The sequence below is a fragment of the Stigmatopora argus genome, chromosome 18, assembly GCF_051989625.1.
Source record: "Stigmatopora argus isolate UIUO_Sarg chromosome 18, RoL_Sarg_1.0, whole genome shotgun sequence".
NCBI lineage: Eukaryota > Metazoa > Chordata > Actinopteri > Syngnathiformes > Syngnathidae > Stigmatopora > Stigmatopora argus.
The window spans coordinates 5,467,540-5,486,565 of record NC_135404.1 but is presented as its reverse complement, the minus strand read 5'-3'; the positions used below and the strand labels follow the sequence as shown (position 1 = coordinate 5,486,565).

The following is a 19,026-nucleotide window of genomic DNA, read 5'->3' as shown; positions in this document are numbered from 1 at the left end:
CAACAAGAAGGATTTGGAATTCCTTTTTTTTCGCACTATAAGTCGCAGTCTTTTTAACAGCTTGGCTGGGGGTGCGACCTGTGTGGAATTATTCTCACACTATTATATCAATTAACGTGTTATTTTTACACTGACCTGCAAGAGGGTGCTCTAGCCCTGTGTTGATTATATTAATGTTCGTGGTGGGTGGTCTTTTGGCTTGCTCAGGGGTTGCCACGGTGAAATTGCCAGAAATTTATCAAAACAACTGAAAAGGGCTTACCTTCCTTCCGCCTGTCGGAAATTATTTTTTAAAAAAATTGTTTATATAATTTATTCAGCCTGTAGTTTCTATTGTTATTTTTATTTATTATCATTGTTTCTCATGAATATGTCTTTATTTTGGATTTTATCAAATAAATTCCCCCCCAAAAATACGATTTATACTCCAATGCGACTTATGTTTTTTCCAATTTGTTGTACGTTTTTGGCTAGTACGATTAATACTCAGGTCCAATTTATAATCCCAAAAATATGGTGAATTTTAACATGTGGTTACAAAATGATCTGTGTGGAAGAATCCCTTAATTCAATGTTTTAACTTTGTTAACGTATTAATTCTTTCAGTCTTTGACGAGTACTTATGTTTGCAGCTAACGATTAATTTAATACTTGAGTAATCTGTTCATTGTTTTCTTTCATTAATCAATAAGTTGTATTAACTTCTCACAGGTTAACAAGGAGTTACAAAATTTATCGTATTTTTCAGACTATAAGTCGCACCTGAGTATAAGCCACATTTTGTGGAGCGCAAAATAAGGATTTGTTAACATAACAGTTTTTCAGATAACTATAAGAAGACCCCATAACAAAGTCAGAGCGAAAAAAATTACACAAATCGCACTTGAGTATTAGTCGCAGGTCCAACGAAACTATGAAAAAGTGTGACTTATTGTCTGAAAAACACGTATACATTTTTCATCTCTCCTTAAATTGCTTTGAATTCAAGACCCTTTCTTTTTGAAAGACGACTGTTAAGTAAAAACAGACGGCAGACGGCCAAGTTTCCGCAAAGTGAATAGCTGCTGGAAGAAAAGCGCTACATTTCACAATCATAAGCCACGTCCAGGCACTGATATATCATCTTCAGAATTATTTTTATGCAATACATTGCAACAACTTGGCTATGTATCTTTGTGGTACAAAAAAATATGTTAAATGCTGAATAGTCGATTGATCGTGGTAGACCAAGTCAGCAGACCTCTAAAGGAAATAATAAATACGCTACGGCACCAAGAAAAAACAGTTCAACACCCCTGGATTAAAAAAAATAGAAAATAAAAGGTCACATTTTGTTAACCTCCTTGTGGAAGCGTCCAAGTGACTTCACTAAAAGTCATTGTTTACACTGTTGGATGAAATTAGCTGACAAAGGACCCTTGTGATATCATCAAGTAGAGTTGAGCCAATCAAATTACAGTATATAACTTCATTTTCTCACTCCCATTGACAGGGATAGAAGTCCGTTCATCCTTATATTGTGAATTCAAATGAGTAGAAGAAGTCTAACACCATTATTTATCATCGATCTGTCAATGGTGGACAAACCACATAACGAAGCGTAACTAATGTTACATTTCGGCTGCTCTTTACATTTATTTTTCCAGATGTCTCTCTTGGCTTTGCCTGCACGTGTTTTTGTAAGAAGAGGAAAGGCTGAACCTGAAAACACATGTTTTGTTTGGAAAGGGGGGGCACATAAGTTAACGAAGGCCTGTGGGTTGCGTAAATTTTGCTCCAATGGAAGAGCTTTTTGGGTCGGACTCGGCGCGTTATTACGCAACCGCGACCGACGCTATAAAAGGGCTTCGGCGGTGGTGGGATGTAGGAGCTGACTTTTTCTCTTCACTGACAAGGTATGTATTGATCGTGAAGTGGACCCCGGACTCAAACGATTAAGAAAAACAACGAGGACTGAAATGTACGACTAAAGCGCCATGTTATTTTGAAGGAAAATGCTGTGGTACGTGTTGTCCCTGTGTTTGCTGGGCCTGACCTGGGCGCAGGACTGCCAGGTGGCCAACATTCAAGTCATGCAGAACTTTGACAGGACCAGGGTGAGTTGTGAGCTTAACCCTTTACTGGGCAAGTAACTATATTTAGATTTTTTTTTTTTTTTATTTAAAGCATCAGATTTTTGGTCATATAGGGCACAATGTTAATATAATTTTGTTATGTGGATGTCAGGTCTTAATTATAATTATAAATACTTTATTATTAATCATATATATATATATACATTTCTATTGTATTTAAATATGTATTATTTTATATCATATTTGAAATGTTAATAATAATATATATATATATATAATTATAAAAAATATTTATAATAATATAATAATAATAAAAAATGCAGATCTTTGACAGGACCAGGGTGAGTTGTGAGCTTAACCCTTTATTGGGCAAGTAAATATATTTAGATCTTTTTTTTAATTTAAAGCATCAGATTTTTGGTCATAAAGGCTGCAATATTAATATAATTCTGCTATGTGGATTTCAATTATAATTATAAATACTTTATTATTAATCCTGATTATATGTATGAGTATACATATATATATATATATATATATATATATATATATATATACATATATACATATATATATATATATGTATATGTATATATATATGTATAAAATAAATAATTACGCAATGTTAATATAATTCTGCTATGTGGATTTCAATTATAATTATAAATACTTTATTATTAATCCTTATTATATGTATGTGTATACGTATATATATATATATATATATATATATATATATATATATATATATATATATACATATATATGTATATATATATATGTATATAGATATAATTAATAAAAATATTTATAATAAATTATTAAAATATAATAATAAAATAATAAAAATAATAACATTATTAAAATTAAAAGCAATCAAAACAAATACATTCTGGCTGAGGTATAAAGGTTATTATTTATGTAGTTTTTGCAATGTTACTCATCGCCTGCCCTTTACAATAATAATGCATCCATTTTATTTAAAATGGGAAGATTGGTTGTGATTGTATTGCATCGTTTCATGTTTATTTTAAATATGTATTTAGTAAATTAAATAAAAAGACTGCTTAAAATGATTTAGTTAAATTACATAATAGGACTTCGACAATGATTTTTAAGCACCTTTTCTTAATTTAGCGACAACAAATGCGTTCAAAAGTAGTGTAATTTTGAAAATGCAAGGGAAAAAAACATACATTCAATGCGTGCTCTAGAAAGGTTTAATCATTGTTCCACCGGGTTTTTCATTCACAGTACACAGGGACGTGGTACGCCGTGGCTAAAAAGGACCCCGTGGGTTTGTTCCTCATCGACAACATTGTGGCTCAGTTCATCGTGGCGGAAGACGGCTCAATGACAGCCAAGGCCAAAGGCCGAGTCATCCTTCTTGAGTAAGTTGAACTCGCTATGCTTACAAGCACCGCGTCCAACCGACGTCTCTCTTGCCCGAACCTAGCAACTGGGAGTTGTGCGCTGACATGCTGGCCACTTTCGAGGAGACCCCCGAACCTTCCAAGTTCAGGATGAAGTATTGGGGAGCCGCATCGTACCTGCAGACTGGAAGTAAGTTTGGGATCTGAACAATTCTAGGAGATAAATTTATCCTTAGGCAGCAAATATAATCAACACAGAACACAGAGTTCACAATTCATTCCAATATGAATCTTAATTGATATTTGAAAGGCTAACTTAATATACAGTAGGCCAAGGGTGTCAGAATCGGGCCGCGTTAACGTCAACTCGATTTCATGTGGGCCGGACCATTTTAGATATAATATTTAGATTTTTTTAATATAAATGGATTAAAAGAACTGGATTAAAAGCCCTGAATATTCAGTTTTTTTATAGATCTAAAACAATGTTTATTTTAGCTTTTTTTAAATATATTTTTAGATTTTAATAAATGATTTTTGAACTAAAAACACAGAAAAAAATGATTAAAAATGACAATTATTGATTTAAAAAGGGGAAAATCAGGTAATTTAATATACATCTATACTCTTCATTTTAATTTGATCCTGAAACAGAGTCGGCACTCATGATTACTTTGCCGGGCCACACAAAATGATGCGGCGGGCCAGATTTGGCCCCCGGGCCGCCACTTTGACACATGTGCAGTAGGCTAAAAATGTTAAACCACTGGTCATGAACATTAGTAGATAATTAAATAGCATTTGAGCAAAATTTCGAATGTTTCTGTTCTCACTGGATAGTTTTAAGTTGTAGCACTACTTGACATATTTAACATTTGTGTTAGTTTGGGTCAAAGTACATTAAAAAATAAGGAGGATAAAAGGTTCAAAAGAGCCATATCGTTCAGAAACGACACTAACATCTTCTACCTTGGCATTCAGATGACGACCACTGGGTCATCGACACCGACTACGACAACTATGCCATCCATTACTCCTGCCGACAGGTGGACCTTGACGGCACCTGTTTGGACAGCTACTCCTTCATCTTCTCCAGAAGCCCAACAGGTCTTAGACCTGAGGACCAACGCATTGTCACCCAGAAGAAAAACGAGCTTTGTCTGCTGGGCAAATACCGACGCGTTGCACACAACGGTAAGTCCGAGTTGTTATGTTAATTGATCAATTGTGGTGTGGTTCTTAACTTGCTGACGGCAATAGACGTCCATTCCGTTTGAGTTCAAATGGACTGGACGTCTATTGTTGCCAACAGTAGCCAACCATAGTGTTGTGTTGAAGTCCATACTATTCCAGACAAAGATTTTTCCAAAACAAAATTGTATTTGCATGTATTATTTTTAAAATTATGTTTATATTTTTATTTTGGTTGCCTTTTTTATACATTAGTATATACCGTATTTTTCTCACACTATGAGGTGCAGTCAAAAGACTTCAATTTGGCAGGGCCTTATAATCCGGTGCGCATATTATATATGGCTCAATCTTGGTTAATCATTGCATGAAATTCCCTTTAGCACAGCCTCTAACTACAACTACTACAGCTCCATCTACTGCACATGTGTCAAAGTGGCGGCCCGGGGGCCAAATCTGGCCCGCCACATCATTTTGTGTGGCCCGGGAAAGTAAATCATGAGTGCCGAGTTTCTGTTTTAGGATCAAATTAAAATGAAGAGTATAGATGTATATTAAATGTCCTGATTTTCCCCCTTTTAAATCAATAGTTGTAATTTTTTAATCCATTTTTTCTGTGTTTTTAGTTCAAAAATCATTTTGTAAAATCTAAAAATATATTTTAAAAAAAGCTAAAATAAACATTGTTTTAGATCTATAAAAAAACTGAATATTCAGGGCTTTTAATTCAGTTCTTTTAATCCATTTATAAAAAATATATCTAAATATTATATCTAAAATGGTCTGGCCCACATGAGATCTGGTCACCATGAATGTGGCCCGCCAACCAAACTGGGTTTGACACCCCTGATCTAATGGATGTATATCACAACCCCCAATTACTACTACAGCTCGATCTAGTGCAACGGTGTCAGACTCGGGTTGGTTGGCGGGCCGCTTGATTTCACGTGGGCCGGACCATTTTAGATATAATATATAGATTTTTAAAAAAATAAATGGATTAAAAGAACTGGATTAAAACCCCTGAATATTCAGTTTTTTATAGATATAAAACAATGTTTATTTTAGCTTTTTATATATATTTTTAGATTTTACAAAATGATTTTTGAACTAAAAACACAGAAAAAAATGTACATCTATACTCTTCATTTTAATTTGATCCTAAAACAGAAAGTCGGCACTCATGATTTACTTTCCCAGGCCACACAAAATGATGCGGCGGGCCAGATTTGGCCCCCGGGCCGCCACTTTGACACATGATCTAGTGGATGAATAACACACCTGCTCCTACTACTATTACAGCTTCAACTAGTAGATATATAACACAACCCCTTAATACTACTAACTACCACAGCTCCATCTAACGGATTTATAATATAATTCCATACTACTACTACTACTACTACTACACTACCACCATTACTAATACTGCATTTTATATTCAGTGCATCTTTATACAAAGCAAATTTTAAGATAGGGCATCAATTGAAGGTGCGTCCTATAGTGCAGAAAATACGGTATGTTGAATTATAAAACTAAGACCTCAGATTTAGTTACATTTTTTTATTGATGCAATAAAAAAGAACAAGTGATATTTTTATTGATATATCTGTATTTTAATTTTATTGACAAAAAATGCAATTTTGTAGTCTCTTAAATCCTATGCATAAACATTTCATTGAATTGGTATATTGAGTTATAAAATTAAGACATCAGATTTAGTTATATTTTTTTATTTATGCAATAAAAAAGAACAAGTGATATTTATATTGATTTATCTGTATTTTAATTTTGACTAAAAATGCAACGCTTTTAAATCCCATGCATAAACATTTCAATGAATCCAAATATTTTGAAAAAAGATTGATTTGATTTTTATTGATCTAACTTCAGTCCCATTTATAATAATTCCGATGGGTTCAGATGTCTATGTAACAAGTTTAAAAGCTACCCAGTTTGCAAATTTCCTCTGCCTTTGTCTTTTGCTTCTCAGGCTTTTGCGACAGCACCATTTGATCCATTTCCACCCAGGGACTTTCTTATTGAAGCACCCACAAGAGGGAGTTTACACCCCAGCATCAGTGCATCTCCCATGTTTATAGATACAAAATATCTACAAAACCATGTTTACATATGAAACAACTCGCTAACCTGGAGCAAATTTCTTCAAAATAACAATGTCTTGATTTTACTCTGCTGACTTGATAGGTTTGTGAAATAAAACATTCATACTGTTGGCTCAATCCCTTTTCATAGCACTGAAATAGTTATTCATGATGTAAGGTACAAATAAGAAATTTATGTCCACGCCTTTGGCAGGCGATCTAAAGGTTTGTTTTAATCTTTTATTGCAGCGTTGGTGACTCGCCATGGCAACAAATAAAATAAATATAACTGAAAAGAGGGTCCTTTTGGGGGGAAGTCATGATGATGTCACTTCACACTTTTATTGTGGAGTAATGCACAGGATTACAAAGGGATAAAAAAGACAAAATACAATCTAAAAAGTCACTTTGCCAAGAAACCTTTCCCTCCACCGACATGACTAATCTGCTGTCTTAAATAGTTCAGTACAAGGAATTAACTCAAAGCAATCTTGTTGCAGCCTCGCACAGTTGGCGCTGTGACAAGTTTGGGGATGGCGGAGATGCAAAATATCAAATTTAAAAAGTACACAGTCAACAGGGCAGCCCAACAACAGTAGTAATTCAAACATTCAAAAATACAGTAAATAAATAACAACCCAGTTGCGTATACAAGACAAAATAGCAAAAAAAATAAAAACAGCTAGAATGGCGAGTAATCATGATCTATTAATATCTTAACATTTGTCCCTGATACACAAAAGCAAACAAATGGGATTACATACATTTGAAAAAGAGCAAAATATGAATATAGTATAGTAATCCCAATTCCATTAATGGTATTAAAAAACTTAAATATTTTCCTTGTATTACGTACGTCACTGTTTCCCATTGCCAAATATTGACATCTAATCCATTTTTTCATCGGAGTGTGAAGGTTGATCTGATTAATCTAGAAAAACAAAGAAAAAGATTACATTATTAGAAGTTATTAATGGAAAAATGCACAATTTATTAAAAAAAAATCGAATTCAATAACTCAATCTGAGATTTTGAATCAAAAATATAATAGTTGTTAATCCAGGTTGTCAGTTAAAAAAATATATCAAAATCTGTGATTTGAAAAATTGTTATTGAGTTAATTTAAAATAGAAAAAGGATCAGCTGTTAAGACTGATTATTAAAATAATTTGCAAGCCGAGTTCATGCATTGTTGATTAATAGAGAAGTAAAACAATGGGCTATTAAAAATGTTAATTTCAGTTATCAATTAAAAGGCAGCCAATAAATTAACACCAACCACTAAACATGACAGTGTCCCTACACAGGTGCTGTAAATTTGGCTAAGGAAGAAGAGTGAAAAATATTTTTTGCTGAATGAGTTACATGTAAGCAAAAACCTTAGTTTCATTTCAAAATATAAATCTTTAGACTCGATTTTTTTTACCTAGGTCTACAATGTCTTGTGTGTCTTATGTCTGTATTGCTACTGCAACCAAGACATTTCCCAAATACGGGATGAAATAAAGTTCTAACCTAACCTAAATATTCCTTTAATATTTCCCAAGATGAATTTGTACTTCCATTGAAGGTGATTGATTTGAGTATTTCATTTAGTAGGGGTTAATGGTAAATGAAATAACCAACCAATTAAATAGATAGGACATTATTAGAAAAAATCAAGCAGAGAAGAATTGAAAGCATGATTACAATGACGTGTCAGGCCAAGCAGAAGTCAATGTGGGCCAGCAGCTCCCGGTGGCGGCTGGTGGGGTAGTGGGCCTGACAGCGTGGACACTCAAGGAAGCTCTCATCAAGTAGGCCACCCACCCTGGGGGGTGACGTGGGCGAACATGGGTTGTCCAGAGTTAAGCGGTCTACGTTGAGTTTGGCGTAGGAGTCAGGTTCTGAGTAACGGCTCCCGATCTGCTTCTAAAAAGACAATGGAAACACGTGTGATTAAAATTAAAATCCCCCTAAAAATGTAGTGGAGTTATACAAAATGGCGGCTTGCGTTACAGGAGACTCCAATTTGGCAATCTGATCGCGAGCCTTGCGGAGCTCCTTGAGGACTTTGTGAAGCTGGTGCTGGACGATTTGACGCTCCTTCTTCTCGTTCTCGAAATCTTTGACTGAGAGCTGAATCTTCAAATGAGACAGATCAGAAAAGCCTTTGTAACTCTGGAGAAAAAGTCCAACCACCTGGTCACGTTTTTCCCAGTAGTGCTCATAATTTTGAGTTTTTCCAGTTTTAAACAACCTAACCTTGGCTACTTATTTATAGAAGTTATATCACTCTTGAACTCCAAATGAAAATAAAATAAATGATTATGATATATATTCTCTCTATTAAGAGAGCGAGATAAATACAGACACACAAATAAAAAATAATGAGGTACATGAGAAACTGAATATGTCAACAATTTATTTAAATAGATTGATGGATAGATTCAAGTAGATAAAACAAATGTATACAATTTTCAAAGACACAAATGGAATGTATATATATGTATATGTATGTGTATATGTATATATGTATGTGTATATGTATGTGTATGTGTGTATATGTATATATGTATATGTATATATATGTATATGCATAAGCATACATATATAAATGTATATGTATATATAGTACTTCTTTTAGTATATTAATATGTATTAATGTAATTAAATTAAAAAGATATCAAATTGACCAAATGAAATAAAGATATTAGATAAGGTTAATTAAATAAAGTGAGTAAACAATTAAATAAATTAATGAAAAATAATTTGATTGAATTAATTTTTTTCAAATTTGATATTTACATTTTAACTGTTAATTTTAAACAACCTGTACTGAAAACTCCAACTACAGAACAGTTAGCTTTTGTATTGATAAACTATGCAGGAAATAGGAACTCATTGGCTGTGATTGACAGCAATCAACATCCACTCCGTCAGTCTCACCTGTTGCTCCAGCCCCACGGTTCTCCTTTGCTCATCATTTTGGCTAAGAAGAGACTTCTGAAGCAGGTTGACCTGACAGTAGCAAATCCAAATTTAATATCTCATTACGCACTTTAATCTAATTTATCATTTCCATATACTGTTTGTGGCTCCCGTTTTTTTACCTAGGTCTACAATGTCTTCAGTGTCTGTCTAGCTACTGCAAACACAGAAATTTCCTGAATACGGGATGAAATACAGTTCTAATCTAATCTAATCTACCTAAATGATCGTTGCAAATTTTCTTCTTGCTCTATGTGTATAGTTTCTGCATTTATAGCTTAAGGCAAGAGTGTCAGACTCGGGTTGGTTCGCGGGCCGCTTTAACGTCAACTTGATTTGACGTGGGCCAGACCATTTTAGATATGATATTTAGATTTTTTTTATATAAATGGATTAAAAGATCTGGATTAAAATCCCTGAATATTCAGTTTTTTTATAGATCTAAAACAATGTTTATTTTAGCTTTTTTAAAATATATTTTTAGATTTTACAAAATGACTTTTGAACTAAAAACACAGAAAAAATGGATTAAAAAATTACAATTATTGATTTAAAAAGGAGGAAAATCAGGAAATTTAATACACATCTATACTCTTCATTTTAATTTGATCCTAAAACAGAAAGTCAGGACTCATGATTTACTTTCCCGGGCCACACAAAATGACGCAGCGGGCCAGATTTGGCCCCCGGGCCGCCACTTTGACACAGGTGGCTTAAGGCATTTAATGTACATTGTACAGCTTTGTAACTTTATTTCATTTCTTTATTCAGAGTTGTATTAGTACTTGCTGACCTTTAGATGTGCAATTTGTTGCGCTGTACTTTACGTGAAATAAAAATAAAGTTGAAACGAACCCAATTATGCTCATTTAAGACCAGTAAAGTGTTATTTTTTTTTACCTGAAGTAGAAGTTCTGCTGATCTCTTCCTCTCCTCTTCCAGTCTGAGATCTGCGCTTTCCAATTCAGCTCTCATTCGATCAACTCGATCCGACGACGCTTGCCTCTCCTCCGAAACGGTATTTCTACATGAAATCCCCAAAGTTATCGGGAATGATCAAATCCGTCATCAAGCGGATTTGTGTTACCTGCTGCTGAGCCGCTCCCTCTGCAATTGCTCCTTGGCCTCCTCTAGCTCTTTGTCGCTCTCCTTGAACTTCCTCTGAAGAGACGACAGCTGGTCGCACTTATCGTCAAAACGTCGCCTAAGCGCCACCGTTTCCTCACGCAGCCGGGCAGCCAGGTCCGTCTGACGCCGAAGCTCGGCTTGACTCTCGACGTTCTGTGTTAGAATCCGTGAGGGTGTAAATTGATGTACCATATTTTCCAGACTACAATTCAGTTTAGTTTTTTTATTTAGTGTGAATTATGTAAGAAACTATTCACACATTTTCCTTTGATTTAGCAATTTTTGCCTGTTGCGACTTATAGTCCGAACAATACGATATATGAAACGACGGTGCGCACCTGTTTCTTTGCCGTGTAAATCGATGTACCATATTTTCCGGACTACTAGTCAGTTTTTTTTTTGTTTAGTGCGATTTATGTAAGACATTATTCACGCATGAGACGTATGCTTTTTGCAATTTTTGCCTGTTGCGACTTATTGTCCGAACAATACAATACATGAAACAACGGTACGCACCTGTTTCTTCGCTATGTAAATCGATGTACCATATTTTCCGGAATACAACTCATTTTGTATTTATTTTTGTTTAGTGCGATTTATGTAAGAAATTATTCACGCATGTGACATGTGACATTTAGCAATTTTTGCCTGTTGCGACTTATAGTCCGAACAATACGATACATTAAACGACGGTGCACACCTGTTTCTTTGCCGTTTAAATCGTGGTAACATATTTTCTGGACTACAACTCAGTTTTTTATTTTATTTTAAATTTAGTGAGATTTATGTAAGAAATTATTCACGCATGTAACTTATATATATTTTTTTCCTTTCATTTAGCAATTTTTGCCTGTTGCGACTTATACTCTGAACAATACGATATACGAAACGACGGTGCGCACCTGTTTCTTTGCCGTGTAAATCAATGTAGCACATTTTCCGGACTACAACTCAGTTTTTTTTGTTTATTGCGAATTATGTAAGAAATTATTCTATGCATGTGACTTATGTTTTTTTCCCCTTTCATTAAGCAATTTTTGCCTTTTGCGACTTATAGTCCGAACAATACGACGGTGTGCACCTGTTTCTTTGCCGTGAGGAGTTCTACCCGGGCTTTGGCGAGTTCCTCTTTTTCCAAGGAGTCGGAAGTAGCCCCTTGCGCTTTATTAACGGAGGTCGAATCGGAGTCCCGCTGCTTGGCCTGGCTCAGCTGTTGTTCCAATTCCTGCGTGCGGGCAAGAACTGACTGTACGAAGGTTTCTCGCTGCTGGTCGTACACCATCCACTGCTGGTTCTTCTCCAAGGCCTGGTGAAGACACAGACTTGTGATTCTGGTTCCTTAAGAATCCCTGAAGCGAATTAGCTTTACTCACATCTCGGAGTTGGTCTTGTACCAAGGACAATTCCGCAGAGGATGCCTGTCCATTCTATGGAGGCAATGATTAAAGTCACCATTGATTCATGTAAGAAGCAATTAGTTTCAGAGAATTCAATTAACAGGAGACCGTTGGAATCCAACCAGATTGTTGTCTAGGAAGTGCCTTACTATCTTAAGTCATAAATACAAACATCGTCGGCATCCAAAACGTAAATCTTGCCTGAATCAATGATCGTAAATAAATGAATAAATAAATAAAACAGACATTGATGATCACTCATGTCATATTTAATCAATCCACATACTAATATATAAAATATTGCACCATTAATTTTCTTCTGATTTTTCAGGAAACAAGTGAAGCATTGGATTGTTGTACTACTTAAGAATTTTAATTTAATATGCAAAAGGTAACTGACATGCTTGGCAGATTTTGAATAGTCCCTTTAAGCGTCAAATGTTGACAGTTCAAGAGGTTTATTACACATCAGGTGAGGTCAACTCTAAAGACAAAAAGGAAATTAAACAATCTGCAACAAAATACATTTACTTTATGGAGTAATGCTAGCTTAATACTAATCAAAGATCAATTTGAACTGGTTGAGTGCTGTCAGTGAATATGTAAACTAATGAGTTCACTCATTGTTAAAACGTTTGAAATATACCGTATTTTCACGACTATAAGGCGCACATAAAAATCTTAAATTTTCTCCAAAATAGACAGGGCGCCTTATAATCCAGTGCGCTTTATATATGGACCAATACTAAAATTGTTATCACGATAAAATAAAATAAATCAGTCGATAGGTCTACACCATCCTCTACAGCTCTCACAACTACGGCAAGCAGCCCCCGACTCTACTATTTTTCCCGCAGAAAAAGTACTGCGCAGTGACTGCTGGGATATATAGTTCTTTTGTCAATACACCCAATGGATTGTGGCCTGGACATCGACATCAACACAGCTTTACGAAGCGTGGAAGGCAGCGCTGGAATAGTTACGCTAGCTACTAGGTAGCTACTATTTGCGAATGGATTGTGGCCACCTGGACGAACGTACAAAACTCAGCGTTTTCGATGACTCATTTGGACATTTGTTCAATTCGGACACAGAAAATTAGGACTTTGATGGATTTGTGGGGGATGATGACGTGAGTACATTATAAAATGGCAAAATAAAGTACAACCGAACTCAGTTTTGCTTCCGTTGCCTTTTTAAAAACGTGTTTTTAGCGTGTGGGTGTAGCGTGCATGTTTAAGCTGGTTTATGTTTTGCCATGCCTGGCTGCGTCTATAAAAACGGTGCGTCCTTTGTGTGTTTAAAATACAGAAATAGCACTCGTTACTGACACTGCGGCTAAAAATTTGATGCGCTGTATAGTCGTGAAAATGCGGTACACAAAATTATGTTTTTGAGGTTTTATAAAACTAACATTGGACTGGACCAATATACTGACAGTATTCTTTTACATTACCTCATTCAATCTCTGCTAGCGTCCCAAGTATAAATGAATTGAACGTCTACTGCCATCAAACAGTTAGGTCTTATACATTTATGTTTGACTTGAATGCTTTCCTTCTACTAAAAACTCCTACTAAGCTTCTCTCCAGCAGATTCCCACTGAATCAATCTTCTGTGTAGTAATAAAAGAAAATCAGACTTGAGAGAGAATTCTGCGCATTGCCACGTTCTCTGGGGCATTCTCAGCATTTGGCCGCTTCTCGAAGAATCTTCCCGCTTATAACAACTCGTCATCTCTGAACTCTCCCCGCTACAGACATCTAATCCGCCCGAAGGAAAAAAGAAAAAAAAAAAGGTGACGGCCCTGTCACAACAGGCGGCATCTAAATGATCATCTGTGCTCTAAGGCAGCGTGAGCCCTCGCGCCCGCACAGACGAGCGTGCTGAGCTTGTCAACTTTTTCCTGAATGGATTAAAAAACACTAATAGGTTTCGTGCGGGTGTCAGGGTCGGTGGGTGGGGCAGATTATCCCTTCAGGGGTTAATATAGTCACTTGGAAAAAGGGAGAAAAAATAAGGGTTTTGAGGAAGTTGATTAATCAACAGCTATTTTGAAAATTAACATGATATAGAGCAGGGGTCGGGAACCTTTTTGAAAGAGAGAGCCATAAACAATTCCTATTTTCAAATGTTATTCCTTGAGAGCCATACTCACAATTTAAAAGTCAAAATACATGAAAATGTGCCATTTTTTTAGTCATTTTACCACTTTTAAAGTACAAAGTCTTTGAATTCTTTTGACAACATTGTTACACTGCTGCTAATCAATGAATATCAATGAGTATCAATGAGAGGATAGATGCAAAAAACAAGTCAATAGCACTGCCGACGTGACGTTCCTATTGGTGCGTTCGGGACTCGGCTCTCTCACCACCGGTTTCCATATTTTAGCTCAGAGCCATATGCAACCATCAAAAGAGCCACATATGGCTCCCGAGCCATAGGTTCCCTATCCCTGATATAGAGGTTTAACAAACTTATTTTACTTTTTTTTTTAAATAGAAACAAACATTTTTAAATGTGTGTGTTCATTTATTTTTTTGGAAAAGTAGTGCATTTTATATTTTTTATTTTTTTTTAATTAGTAGATTTGATTTTTAATTTTTTTTTTTAATTCTTATTAAAAAAACAGTAAATTGTCTAATTTTATTTTTTTTAATGGAAAACAGGAACTATCCTTTATTTGTTATTAATGCTTTAAATTTTAAATAAACAAACAAACGAACTAAAAACACCAGTAAATACTGTCAAATTGTATTTTGTTACTTCTAAAAATATTGAAGATTAAAAAGAAGAAAAAAGAGGAAAACAGCTTTTCCATTTAAGTAAAAGAATAAATATTTTCACAAGTCCGCAGCATCTTTATAATAATTTGAGGTATTTGCAAACAATGATACAGTTACAAATAGTCTATGCATTTTTAAAATAAATTCCTCACAGTTGGTAAATTTTAGACTTTTATGGAACCCAGCTGCTTCCCCTTTTAAAAAAATAAAATAAAAACAATTTCTTAACTTTACATTTATCGCTTGACTGTTTGCTTTAAGTCCTTTCATATTTCCCACCGAGGGGGGTCTTTAGCAGTTTGAAAGCCCAGCGTGAGTCAAAAAGCTGTGCCTGCCTCTATTTATATCTTGACAAAAATCAAAGATGACAAAGACAAGAAAGGGGCGACATTCATGTGCTTTAGAGTCACTGGGCTTCACGCTGGGCAAAGTGGAGCGGGTGATGACAAAATAGATGTTTTGACACACGCTGATTGACAGGGAAACATTGCCACAAAAAAAAAGCAGGCTTAATAGCTCCCTCTGGTGGCCGGAGCTAATAAGCCCTTTGTTGATAACAAAATTGCATATTATTAATTCCCTGGCTGCCATTGACGGCGATGGACGTCTAATCCATTTTCACTAATCCCTATGCCTTATTTCTGTGAAGTCTTTTCATATTTTTATTATTATTTAATATTTTTCTTGCCAAAAATGTCAATGATTGATGCCAAGCGGCTTGGTGGAAGAGCGTTTAGCACGCCGGCCTGGCAGCTCGGAAGTCGAGGGTTCAATCCCAAGTGGGTTCTGACCTTCCCGTGATGAGTTTGCATGTTACCCATGGGCATGCGTGGGTTTTCTTTGGTGTACGCCCACATACCAAAATCATGCATGGTAGGCTAGTTGAACAATCTAAATTGCCCCTAGGTGGAAGTATGAGTGTGAATGGTTAACCGTCTCCTTCTGATTGGCTGGCCAACAATTTAGGGCACCTGTGTCAAAGTGGCGGCCCGGGGGCCAAATCTGACCCGCCGCATCATTTTGTGTGGCCCGGGAAAGTAAATCATGAGTGCCGACTTTCTGTTTTAGGATCAAATTAAAATGAAGAGTATAGATGTATATTAAATTTCCTGATTTTCCCCCTTTTAAATCATTAATTGTATTTTTGTAATCATTTTTTTTCTGTGTTTTTAGTTCAAAAATCATTTTGTAAAATCAAAAAATATATTAAAAAAGCTAAAATAAACATTGTTTTAGATCTATAAAAAACTGAATATTCAGGGCTTTTAATTCATCTATAAAAATATCTAAATATTATATCTAAAATGGTCCGGCCCACGTGATATCAAGTTGACGTTAAAGCGGCCCGCGAACCAACCCGAGTCTGACACCCTTCATTTAGGGGGTCTCCCGCCTGGCACCCATAGTTGACTGGGATTGACTCCAGCACCCCTCGAGATCCATTTGAGGATAAGTGGTACGGAAAATAAATGAACGAATGTTGCCAGTACCTCAGACCCATTAAGGATTAAATGTGTATAACCGGGGCAAAGATTCTTACATAAATTGCTAACTGTTGTTATTCATCTTTCTTCTCCCCCTGTAAATCTTGAGAATTATTGTTGCAATTCAAAATGGATTGGCATCTAGCACAGTCAATGGCAGCCAAATGGCCTTTCAATCTCAGTCTCATCTGAGTTTCTGACTCATCCGACTGCCACCTGATTTGTCAATAAAATAGAATTTGGGCTAATCTAAAGCAATCTTAGAGGAATTAGTTGAAAACTGCATCAATGGAGGAACCCAAATAGATGACACCCCACTCCCAAAAAAGAACGGATCGCGAAAGAAAAAAGAAAATTCAACATACTACTGCTTGTGACTCCAGAGATTGGCAGCGGGCGGAAACGGTGGCTAGCTTGTTTTTCAAGTTTTCCGTCTCCTGCGAAAGGTTTTGAAAGTGTTGGGCCCTTTGCTCGGCATCTTTACGTCGCTCGTCCAGCTGGGACTGCAATGCCGCCACCACCTGAATCAGGGGTTGAACAGAAGCAAAATTCTTAGTTGGTAAATTAAACAATTCAAGTGCTACTGTTACCTTTTATTGTTGACTAAACTTATTCACATGTTATAGCTGTCACATTGCAGGGTTCACACTATAAGAGTACTACATTTTTAATGATATAATTCAACGTTTAATGTATATTTAATACATTTTCTGTATTTTCTAGTACTTTTTAAATATGTATCCAAAGAATTAATTACGTTATGCCCTTAAATATTGCCCCAATGATTGTTTCATGTATATTTCTTCAATTCTAAATCAGGCATGGAAGGTGTGAAGCATGATTTTTATCACATTAGAACACAATACTAAGCTCGTTTACTGCCATTAATGACTGGGTGGGCTGGTAATGATCATTTGCCCTTCCGGTTAAAAAGGATTGGAGATAGTATATTGCAGTAAGTGAATGTCAATGAGTAGTATGTGACTCGGTATTTTTAGGACTTTAAGTCTAAGACTAAGAATGCATGATGAAAGGGAAAAAAAAGTAAAATTCACACTGGCGTATAAATTGCACTAGGAAAATAATGCACAATGAAAAGGCAAAAATATAAGTCGCACTGGAATACAGGTTGAATTTTTGTGGGGGCAGTTTTTTTTTTTTAATTACTTTATCCGAAACCAAGGACAAACATTATACATGAAAGCATAATGGTAAAATAGGGCACCTATTAATGTGGAAAAATTGTGTCACATTTTTTGTGATAGCTATTGCCTAAAAATCTCATAATAACAAGCTGTTGGCGGTCAGTGGGAAAAAAATACAGTGGTACCTCGACATACAAGCAATTTGAGATACGAGTGAAATTTCGGGCAAATATTTATCTTGAGATACGAGACAAATTTTGATATACGAGCAGACAGTGGACACGAGATGCTGCTTATAAGAATATCATGGGCACTGTCTCTCTCCCTGCAATTCCCTCGTGTAATGTCTCTGGTCGCAACTTCCTCTTTGTAATGTCACTGCGAGCACTGGGCGGAGTGTTGCATCTTTTCAGTGTTTTTTCCCGTTAGTGCGAATGGCGTATAGACTACTTCTCGTTGGCAAGTGGTCGTGCGTAATCCTATTGTGAGGACATTTGTGTGCATCATTTTCAGAATATTTTGAAGGGAATACAAACTCAAACAACCCTCGATATTGACTGAAAGTCAGTGTGGAGGAGGGGCAAAAAGAGCCAACCCGGGAGAAGAAAAGTATCAAAATGTCAGACAAAATTAGAATTAAGTTTAGTGTTAGGCTCGATTAAACTTATTTTTGAGTGTGTCTGCATCATAATCCAAGTTCATTTAAATTTGTTTATCTTATGTTACGAGCGCGTTGCCGTGCAAAAAGTCTCCCCCCTCTCACTCCCCTCCGCGAAATCCGTCTAATTTTAGTACTATTAAACACATTTTAGTACTATTAAACCACTAGTTATTTGTTACTTTGTTAATAGATGGCAAATTAGAACAAATAAAAATGTTTTTCCAATCCAATATCCTGTTTTGGGTTTTTTTTCAGAATAATCCAAGTTCATTTACATTTGTTTATGTTTTGTTACGAGTGTGTTGCCATGCGAAAATCCTGTTTTTGGTGGGTTTTTTAGAAGGCTGGAACGAATTGATCTGTTTTTAGTTCATTTCAATGGGAAACGTTCGTTTGAGTTACGAAAAAATCGACATACGAGCTCAGTCCCGGAACGAATTAAGATTGTATCTCGAGGTACCACTGTACATATAAATTGAATTTGAGTATAAGTCGATTTATAGTCCGGAAAATATGGTATGTCGTCGGAATGCTAATTTCATCACATTAAAAAGCGACCGCTGCCCTGTCATGCATTTGTTTGAGCGTCAACTTGCCTCTCCTCCTTTAGCCGTCAATTGTTGCCGAACAGTTTCCAACTCTTGCTCCCTGAGCAGCAACTGTTGATTGTTCCTCTCGCGAAGAGTCTCCAGCGAAACAATCCTCTGC

The 19,026-nt window shown here is 35.8% G+C and overlaps 2 protein-coding genes across 2 annotated transcripts in view; one reads left to right on the top strand and one right to left on the bottom strand.

Moving 5' to 3' along the window:
• The first annotated feature begins 1,850 nt into the window (after positions 1-1,850).
• On the top strand, positions 1,851-6,882 carry rbp4 (retinol binding protein 4, plasma). The gene is made up of 6 exons (XM_077625616.1): positions 1,851-1,895; positions 1,991-2,096; positions 3,330-3,466; positions 3,532-3,638; positions 4,430-4,642; positions 6,633-6,882. The coding sequence occupies exons 2-6, from the start codon at positions 1,995-1,997 to the stop codon at positions 6,653-6,655; spliced, it is 582 nt and encodes a 193-aa protein (XP_077481742.1). The 5' UTR covers positions 1,851-1,895; positions 1,991-1,994; the 3' UTR covers positions 6,656-6,882.
• A 185-nt stretch (positions 6,883-7,067) lies between these two features.
• Positions 7,068-19,026, bottom strand: part of cep55l (centrosomal protein 55 like) — a 13,076-nt gene continuing 1,117 nt past the window's right edge. The window contains exons 3-12 of the mRNA XM_077625615.1: positions 18,915-19,022; positions 16,878-17,033; positions 12,216-12,269; positions 11,924-12,148; positions 10,802-10,995; positions 10,615-10,738; positions 9,673-9,744; positions 8,743-8,868; positions 8,434-8,655; positions 7,068-7,675 (exon numbers count right to left, since the gene is read on the bottom strand). Coding sequence (XP_077481741.1) covers positions 8,443-8,655; positions 8,743-8,868; positions 9,673-9,744; positions 10,615-10,738; positions 10,802-10,995; positions 11,924-12,148; positions 12,216-12,269; positions 16,878-17,033; positions 18,915-19,022 — 1,272 coding nt within the window. The 3' untranslated portion in view covers positions 7,068-7,675; positions 8,434-8,442. The remainder of the gene's footprint in view (positions 7,676-8,433; positions 8,656-8,742; positions 8,869-9,672; positions 9,745-10,614; positions 10,739-10,801; positions 10,996-11,923; positions 12,149-12,215; positions 12,270-16,877; positions 17,034-18,914; positions 19,023-19,026) is intronic.

Excerpts from the sequence above, each read along its gene's own strand:
- rbp4 (XM_077625616.1), top strand. The coding sequence starts at position 1,995 with ATGCTGTGGTACGTGTTGTCCCTGTGTTTGCTGGGCCTGACCTGGGCG. Across the intron at positions 2,097-3,329 it reads AGAACTTTGACAGGACCAGG|TACACAGGGACGTGGTACGC; the intron begins GTGAGTTGTGAG and ends TTTCATTCACAG. Across the intron at positions 3,639-4,429 it reads ATCGTACCTGCAGACTGGAA|ATGACGACCACTGGGTCATC; the intron begins GTAAGTTTGGGA and ends CTTGGCATTCAG.